This window comes from Mandrillus leucophaeus, unplaced genomic scaffold, assembly GCF_000951045.1.
Source record: "Mandrillus leucophaeus isolate KB7577 unplaced genomic scaffold, Mleu.le_1.0 Scaffold323, whole genome shotgun sequence".
NCBI lineage: Eukaryota > Metazoa > Chordata > Mammalia > Primates > Cercopithecidae > Mandrillus > Mandrillus leucophaeus.
Window position 1 is genome coordinate 1217476 of NW_012103399.1, and position 9542 is coordinate 1227017.

General features: G+C 49.1%; 1 protein-coding gene across 2 annotated transcripts in view; it reads right to left on the reverse strand.

Moving 5' to 3' along the window:
• Nucleotides 1-7396, reverse strand: part of CLEC16A (C-type lectin domain family 16, member A) — a 249531-nt gene extending 242135 nt beyond the window's left edge. The window contains exon 1 of one of the 2 annotated variants that reach the window (XM_011988119.1): nt 7087-7390. In XM_011988119.1, the coding sequence (XP_011843509.1) occupies nt 7087-7166 (80 nt within the window). In that variant the 5' untranslated portion in view covers nt 7167-7390. Of the gene's footprint in view, nt 1-7086 lie in introns of both variants that reach the window. The other variant, XM_011988120.1, reaches the window with a different exon arrangement.
• Between the last annotated feature and the right edge of the window lie 2146 nt (nt 7397-9542).

The window sequence follows — 9542 nt, forward strand, 5'->3', positions numbered from 1 at the left end:
TATTACTGCCAGTCTCTGAGTGCTTGGTTTAATATTACTGCCAGTCTCTGAGTGCTTGGTTTAATCCCGGAAACAATCGACCCTCTGGGGATGATGCTCTGGGAACTGAGGCACCTGCCCAGGGCCCTGGTGTAGCACAGGAGGTGCCTAGGTTAGAACCAGGCAGGCTGAACTCCAGACCCCATGATTATAACCCTTCTAGGACTACAAAAATGCAAACAATGAAGTAAGCAACAATTATATTGGCCAAGAATTTACACGAGGTTATGAATGCCTAACATACAAAACAAAAAAAAAAAGAAAATAAATTTAAAAAACACCAAATAGATAAACCAAAAAGCATGAAAATATTATCAAATCTTACAGAAAGTCCTTATAAAGTTCTCTTACTCCCATTTGTCTGGAAAAGAGCCAAAATTCTCATATTCCCAACAGGAGCTCTGCAGATGCAGTCTCAATATCGGAGCTTTGCCCGTTAGCTAACTCTCCACCGACAGATGAGCTTCAGAGTTTGAAATGCCTGGAGAAGACAAACTGCAACCAACACACTCGAGGTGCATCACCAAGAATGATGGACATAAACAAATCCTGCCTCAAGAGCCTCTGCTTTCTCAAGAGAGTCACTGATTTCACAAGTTAAACCACTGCAGTTAATAAAGCCCCATCCCCTTCAAAAACTAGGAATTCAGTCCATTGCAGAGACAGAAATACTAAGTCCAAGTTCATTTCAGTGACAGCATTTTCTGCAAGTGTTATGCCTTGCACCATAATATGGTATTATTAGGATGCTCCTCTTTCAAGATTTTGATATGTATATCTGCAAGCTGGGGCGTGAGAAAGGATAAGCAGAATGATGGGAGGTCTGGGGGTTAGAAATTTACCCCCCAATGTCCACACAGCTCCAAATAACAATGTCTCAGGTGTGGTACAGGGATGGGGGACACAGAGCCTGTGTCTGTCTGGCCTTTCCAGCACTTGGGCAGAGGCACTGCAGACGTTCCCCAGTGTGTCCCACTGTGCCCTGAAAACCACCATCTGGTCAGAGTTCACAGGTGGTGCTTCCCCTGGTGAATCATCCCCCAAATATGTCAAACAGGGCCAGCGAGTGAGGCTGGGCCGGGGATATGTAGGGTGTAGTCAGGGCTTTTAGCCCTACAGAAAGTCACAGCTCTGGCACAGGTGCTGTGACCAAAACTGGGAAGAACAAGCAGTTGTTGGGAAAAAGACAGGCCTTTTCTGAAAACAGAGGTCTGCCTCTCGTTCATCCTGTGACAAATATTTGTTGATTACTTACTATCTGCCAGGTCCTGTGCTGGCATCCCACAGTACCTAGCTGAACAAGCCATATAGGCTTTCATGATGCTTATGTTCAAATTTGGAGAAAGTAACAAAAGGATATGTAACAAAGGAAGACAAGGTCTGAACCCCAGCCAGCTTCCAGAGGGCCTAACTCAAGGCTGGGATGAAAGTTTTAAAAATGTAAAGCTAACAGCTGAGCCGCTCTTTGGCGATGAGAAGTATATAATGATGTGTTAACTGTGTGGGACAGTGTGAGCAGGCACAAGAGAAGTTAGAGCAGACAGCAAAACTCTTGTTGGCCGAAGTCACCAGGGCAATTTTTAGGGAAGAACTGGCATTTTGGGGATACAGCTAGGGATTTGGATGGGCAGGAAGAAAAGAGCAGAGGAGCTCAAGTGGGCAAGCGAGGTGTGTGTGTGAGTGGACCACCAATGGGAGATACGCCTGGATGACAGCAGCTGCTACTATAACTCACCAGGGGACGGCAGCAGCGTCCCACCCCACCCCCACCCCGTGGACACTCACCTCCAGTCTGCCCCTCCTCCAATCCACTCTGCCAGCTTCAGCCAGACAACAGCCTTTCTGTGGTTAAAAAACCTTCAGTGGTTCCCTCCTGTTCTCACGCGTAGTCTGAATTCCTTAAGGTGATTTACAAGGCCCCAGGGGAACTGGCCTCTGGAGACTCTCCCAAGTATGGCTATGAGCTTGGGTCCTCACCTCTTTGCCCAACGAACACTCCCCTGCTGAACTGCTGAACCACCTCAGTTCTGCCAACGTGCGCTGCTCCCCTTGCCCCACCAGTATTTCTCAACTGCCTTTTCCTCGGCCTCAAACATCCTTCCTTTCTCTTGACACCCCGCTGCCTGATAACAACCACTCACCTCGTAGGTCTCCATTTAAACAGCATCTGCCTGTGCTGGGTGTTCCTGGCTCCCTGTGCTCCCAAACTACATGGTGGGAACAGAGTCTGGAGCACCCTGAAGGCCTGGAAGAACTTAGACATGACACAGTGGGTGCCTAGGACCCATAATGTGTGACGTAGTGAAGATGATATGTTAAGGAAATCAAAGGCCGGGCGTGGTGGCTCACACCTGTAATCCCAGCACTTTGGGAGGCTGAGGTGGTTGGATCCCGAGGTCAGGAAATCGAGACCATCCTGGCTAACATGGTGAAACCCCGACTCTACTAAAAATATTTTAAAAATTAGCCAGGCGAGGTGGTGGGCGCCTGTAGTCCCAGCTACTTGGGAGGCTGAGGCAGGAGAATGGCGTGAACCCGGGAGGCAGAGCTTGCAGTGAGCCGAGATGACGTCACTGCACTAGAGCCTGGGTGACAGAGCGAGACACGTCTCAAAAAAAAAAAAAAAAGAAAGAAAAGAAAAGAAAAGAAAAGAAAATCAACACAGCAATATTGTACCCCAAGCTCTCTAACACTGTCAGTGCCACCTTAGCCAAAACTTGAATACACCAAGAATAGGTGTGCATCTGTCAACCTGCCATGGATCCATTCCCTGCCTTCTTTGGGCAGTATCCCCTGATTTTCCCATGGGAAACCACCCTTTTCTCTCATTCTCTTCCACTAGCTTGAGTGGAGCTCATCCCACTCTTGCTCTAGGGAAGGGAATATGAGTGAGGAATGGCCAATCACAGCCCCTCTATACCTCTGGCCAGAGTGACAGCTCAGGGGTGGCATGAGACCTCGTTGGTCCAGAGATACTCAATTCTGGACTTCTGCTGGCAATATTAAGAAAAGAAGCTCTCTTTTCCCCCAGGAGTGCTCAGCTGATACGATGTAAGCCTGCAGCCTGCCTGAAAATGACACCAACAGGAAAAAGGTAGAGCTGAGAGGTGGAAAGAGGCCGATTTCTGATGGCTCCAAACACCTAGATTCAGCCATGGTTTAGCCGGGACAGACCATTCAGTGACGGGAGCTATTCAATCCATTTGGGGCTGAAGGCAATTCTTGCTGGTTTCTGTCACTTGGAACCAAAAATCTTGACCCCCACACAAAGAGGACCAGAATAAGGCCACAACACAAAAACAACCAAGTTCTACCAGCTGTAGACTTGCAGTCCCTGGTAAAGATGATGCTTCAGTAGCAATCAAATGATTCCATTACTCAGGCTTCTGCTTGGTGGTGGACATTTGTCAGTCAATGTCACAGCCTTGCCACTAATCTGGACAACAAACCATCCATGGTGTGTAGCAAATAACCTCTCGACTACTTCAGTCTACCTGAGCTAAATCACTAACTCAGTTCAGTAGACAGAGACCATAGGTATGAAGTTTTCTACCATTTAGCAAAAGTAAAACCCTAACAGGAAAATTCCTTTCCAGTTTGCAAGCTGGGAGCATTACAAAGAATAATGAAGCTAAAAACAGTTTCCAGCTCTCTGTGCTATCTTCTCAATCTTTCTGTAAATCTCAAACTGTTCTAAAAAAGTAAAGTCTGGGCTGGGCGCAGTGGCTCACGCCTGTAATCCCAGCACTTTGGGAGGTTGAGGCAGGTGGATCACAAGGCCTGGAGATCAAGATCATCCTGGCTAACATGGTGAAACCCTGTCTCCACTAAAAATACAAAAAAATTAGCTGGGCATGGTGGCGGGCACCTATAGTCCCAGCTACCCAGGAGGCTGAGGCAGGAGAATGGCATGAACCCAGGAGTCGGAGCTTGCAGTGAACTGAGATCGTGCCACCGTACCCCACTCCAGAGCGAGACTTCATCTCCAAAAAAAAAAAAAAAAAAAAAGAGGAGGGTTTCCAGATGCCTTGTGTGTTAAATAAATAAACAAATAAATAAATTCTTTCAACTATCTTAAACTTTTCTTCTCCACCCATACCGCCCAGGTCAAGGCAAGAGTGTATTAGGAACTGTCACTTGTCACTGATAGGGTGACCAGTTTAAACTAGTTTGTCTGGGACTTTCCCAGTTTTAGCACTGAAAGTCCCATATCCTGGGAAACCCCTCAGCCCAGGCAAACCAGGACGCTTGGTCACCCGAAGTGTCAGATAAATCCCAAGCGCCTTTCTCCTTCCAGCCTTGTTTCCCACAGCTATCAGCCCCCACCTGGACATGCCACAAAACCCCCAGGGTCCTGGTCACAGTGTTCCGCCTCCCGCACCTGCTGCCCACCGTGGTGGCTTCAGCTCGTTCTTGGAGAACCCGCGCTGGTGTTGCCTCCTCCAGAAAGCTCCCAAGAAGCGTTCCCATAGAACCCTGGGCCCATGGTGATCCCAGCACTTGTCACACTGTACAGTCACTGGCTCTATGGCTGTCTCCCCCACCAGCCTGCAAACTTCCTCAGGGAATGAGCTGTTCTGTACGCAAGACCCAAGATGTTCACTAACAGAGCCAAATGCAGAGTGGCACAAGCCCCTGGGTGGGCACTGGCTGTTTACAGCACTCTTTTCCAAGTCACTGGGGGATCTTCTAACCCCCTCACCAATACAAAAATCTCAGGTTCTTGCAGTTGTAATATGGATTAAGCTGATCTGCCCGATTCAGGGCAGGCAACTCGGGTTTCCAAAGAAGCATCCCACAGACATGTGATCTAAACAATGAACCCAGGCAGTTCCCAGGATACTGCAAAGGAACCAGAGACCGTTTACCATTCTCTGCTGGCTGGCAAATATGCCCCACTGGCGATGACACTCGGCCAAGTCAAAAGTGTCCTCAAACAGACTTATTGGGAAGTTTTACTCAGAATGACAGTATAATGAGCACAAGCTCGGGAGTTAAATCCTGCCTCTGCCACCCTTCAGCTGCTGACACCTTGGGGCAAGTCACTGAAGCCCCTTGAACCTTAGTTTCCATTTCTGTAAAACAGAAACAATAATGGTTCCTGTAACTCACAGACTTGTGAGGACAAATGGAAATAACACACAGGAAGTCCTTAGCAAGTACCTGGTACAGAATAACGCATTCGATATATTAATAAATTAAGGTAATTTCAAAGGGCTAGAGTTAAGCAGAGTTAGGTGAGAGTCTGCAGGTACCTGGATGCTGGCAGGAAGCCCAACCTCCTCTGGACAACTCCCCTCCCCTCCTCAGCCACCTCCGCCCACTCGATAAATTCCTGAAATCCTTCAACCACTCCCTTTCCCGGCCAGCTGCCCTCCCATCTAAGATCCCTGCCTCCCTACCCACCCCATCCTTGTCCTGGGCCTCTTTCCTCCCCTTGTCTTCTCTCACCACCTCCTGCTCTAAAAGTGCCCCTCATCACATACTGAACCCTCCTGCTCCCCACTCTTCAAGACTCACAAACGTTTTACTAAACGCTGCTCCATGCTAGAAAGGTCACAGCTGAGAACTGCGGCCCTGCCACTACCCCTACCCCACTCCGGGGGACACATGAGAAGTCCCTATCTAATTCCCTCCCACCAATCCTTTCCACAGCCCCGTCTCCCTTCCACTACTTCCCACCATATCCCTAACCCTATCCTCCTCCTTTCCAATTAGTAGTCTCAGGATCTCCCTCTGGAAACCTGCCTATTTCTTGACACTGAAGGCTTGTCTACTCCCCTCTTCAGCATCCCCGCCATTTCCCTCCGGAAAGCCTTCCCCTTCACAGAGATCTCTATTTTTCATCATCCTTCACACCTGCCCCCAAATCCCGGGTCTTGGCCTGCATGCTCTTCACCTCTCCCCAATTCAACCATTCATTTTTCTACTCTTTAAGTAGGCAGAGAGCAGTACTAGATGCTGGGAATACAACTTTGAGCAAACCAAGCAGTCTCTGAAGTGCCAGTTTAATAGGAGACAGAAAGTAAGTATAAATAAAAAAATACAGAATAATTGCAGAGAGTGGAGAAGCACTCAATGAAAGCAAGAGAAAGAAAGATGCGATGGATAGGAATTGGGATGGCGGGAGCATGTTAGGTAGGGTGGTCTGGGAAGGCCTTGCTGAGCTGATAATAAACACAGCCACCACTACTGGCCATCTGCAGATTGGGGATCTGGAGGCTCAGAGAGGTGAAGTAATTTGCCCAAGGTCACAGAGCCAGTAAGTGGTGGTGTCAGGATTTGAATGCAGGTGTGGCTGCAAAGCCAGCCTCTTAATTTCTGTGCACTCCTGGTCCCAAGACCCTATTTGCCATTAGTTCTCCCCCAGAGCTGTAGAGTCATTCCCTTCTCAGAGGTCTCTATTTTTCCTCATCCTCCCCATTCGCCCCAAAATCCTGGGTCTCAGCGTGCATGCCTCCAGCTTAGACTCCTCTCGGAAAATAATCTGTTCTTTTATAATAATTAATGCCGTTTATTGAGCAATTGTACTTGTTCTGAGCTTAACGTTCATTCTCTTATCCAACCAACCCTCAACACAACGGCAGGAAGCAGGTGCTGTCACTTTACCCATTTTGCAAGTGGGGAACCTGAGGCCTAAATTCACATAGATAGATTCGGACCCAGATCTGCCCGACTCCAGGACCCAGACCATGGACCCCTAAGCTGTTCAGCTTAAGATGCACCCCGCCAGGAAACTTGCTGGACACCGTCAAGAACAAAGTCTGTGTCCATAAACTGAAATCGCATTCTCTCGCTTTACAGGTGGGGATACTGAGACTCAGAAACTAAGCGACTCGTCCAAGGTCACACAGCCAAGAGCGACGGGGTCAGGGTTCGATCCCAGGCGCCCTGACTCCTGAGCCCTCGCTCTCAACCACCACACGGGCTTCCCCGGGCGCCCTTCGCCGCCGCCGCTCTCACGCCTCCTAGAGCCCGGACCCGGAACTCGGAGCCCCCGTCCCCCTGTCCAACCCCGCGGCCTCCCGCTACGCCCCCCACACTCACTTGAGGTGGTCCAAGGAGTGGATGTTCCGGGAAGACTTGCCATGGCCCCCGCCCACCCAGCTCCGCGAGCGGCCAAACATGTCGGCGGCCCCGACCCGTCTCTCGTCTCACGGTCTCATGCCCGACCAGCCGAGCGGCCCAGCGCCCGCGGCGGCAGCACAAGCGGAGGATGCGACGGCGGAGGAGGTGGAGGAACCACCAGCCGCCTTCCTTCCCGACCCACAGCCCGGCACTGACATTCAGCCGGAACCGGCCGTTCGACCGCCGCGCTTTACGGCCGCCGCCGCGTGGGGTGCTGGGAAATACAGTTCATCCGCGAGGCCTTGGGCGACAGGACTCCGCAACGGGACTACAAGGCCCTGCGTGCATCGCGCAACTGCGGGCCTACGGCCATCCAGAAAAGGCGGGGCGGGAGGAGGAGCGACCCGGAGACTCGCCCCGGTGGGCGGGAATTGGAAGCTTTAGGCGCAGTACCGGAGGGGGAATCGGCGAAGGTGGGTCAAGGAAAGTCACCACATAGTAACAATTATTAGGTTTATAATAAGAATAAGAATAGTATTTGTCATGCACGTCCGTGTGAAGAGACCACCAAACAGGCCGTGTGTGAGCAATAAAGCTTTTTTAATCACCTGGGTGCAGGCGGGCTGAGTCCGAAAAGAGAGTTAGCGAAGGGAGATAAGGGTGGGGCCGTTTTTTAGGATTCGGGTAGGTAAAGGAAAATTACAGTCAAAGGGGGGTTGTTCTCTGGCGAGCAGGAGTAGGGGTCACAAGGTGCTTAGTGGGGGAGCTTTCCGAGCCAGGATGAGCCAGGAAAAGGAATTTCACAAGATCCTATCATCGCTTAAGGCAAGGACCTGCCATTTTCACTTCTTTTGTGGTGGAATGTCATCTGTTAAGGCGAGGCAGGGCATTTGCACTTTTTTGTGATTCTTCAGTTACTTCAGGCCATCTGGGCATATACGTGCAAGTCACAGGGGATGCGATGGCTTGGCTTGGGCTCAGAGGCCTGACAGTATTGGATGGTGTATACTATGCAAAGCCACTGTCCTAAGGACTTTACATATTAAGGTATTTAATTTTCACAACCATCCTATGAGTTGGGTACTATTATCAAACCTATTTTATCATCACGGAAACTGAGTCACAGAGAGGTTGACTTACCCAAGATCATGCAGTTAATAAGTGGCAAAACCAAGGTTCATATCCATGCCCGCACCCTTATTTTTCATTCCCTTTATAAACCAAAATGACACTAAATAGGTAACAGCCTTATTTGTCCTGACAACCTTTTTCTTTTTCCACTTCAATTAAGTGTGTGTGTTGGAAAAGCCTGCAAGCAACAATGCACCAAACTGAAAATTTTGTACTTCCAGAGGATTCCTCTGGTCTTCACCCAGAATCCATGCTATTTCCCAAAGTACCACGTTAAAGTGAAAAAGGAAATAACCCAACTTTCTGCATGAGCCAGAATATATCTAATTTCTCCCCTGGATTAGAAGTAGTAAGTTTGATGTGGGCAAGACTTCTCAAGTTTACCATCCATTCCATTCATTCAGTCACTTATATATATCATCCTTTTTAAAGGTCCGCTGTGTCCCATTAACTCTGCTCAAGAAAGGACTGGGCCAGAGGCCAGTATTCTCCCCAGTGCCTAGCAAAAGGTTTGGCACATAGTAGGTGTTTAAAAAACATTGGTAAAGTGCATGAATGAGTAAAGGTTTGTTTCACCTTCAGCAGTTGGAGAAATGGATAAGAGTGGAGAGTTAATGCTTTGCCGTGTAATTCATATAAAGTGGGGCAAGACAAAGTCATGGGGCAGAAAAGAACAGGATCTGGCCTCCAAAGAAACACACCCAGGCTCAGAAATGTAGGCTCCCTGGGCTCGTATTTTTCATCTGTAAAAAGTACGCACATACACACTACGCTGCCTTGTGTGCCTCCGATTAAGCAGTGCATGGAAAATACTCAGCTCAGTGTGGCCTGAAATTTAAAGGTGTCTTGAACTGCTTTGGAAGGCTCTTCAGGCAAGACCATGTTTTCCTGAAAGACATACGGTGGTGGTTACCCAAGAGCAGGGGGAACCAGTGGGTGGGAGAGACTCCCTTTTCTGTGTACTTCAAGGTTGTTCGAATGTTTAGCCATATGTATTATTGCTTTTAAACATGATTTACAAAGTAAAAAGAAACAAAAAGCAACCTTATGGTTGAAGATCTGAACTACCTCGGAATCTATTCGGGTATTCCTTAACTCTAGGATGCAGGTTCCCTAGTGGGCAGACCTTCCAGCAACCAGAGTTTGGAGAAGCGAAGGGGACACTGGTTATTCACCATGAAAACTGGCGCTTTGGGAATGTCCAAGATTTTCAGGGCAACCGTCCGTCGCCCCTCCCCGACCCCGCCTCCTTTCAAAGGAGAAACGGAGTCCCAAAGACGCATGCAGCAAGGTGCAGCGGAAGC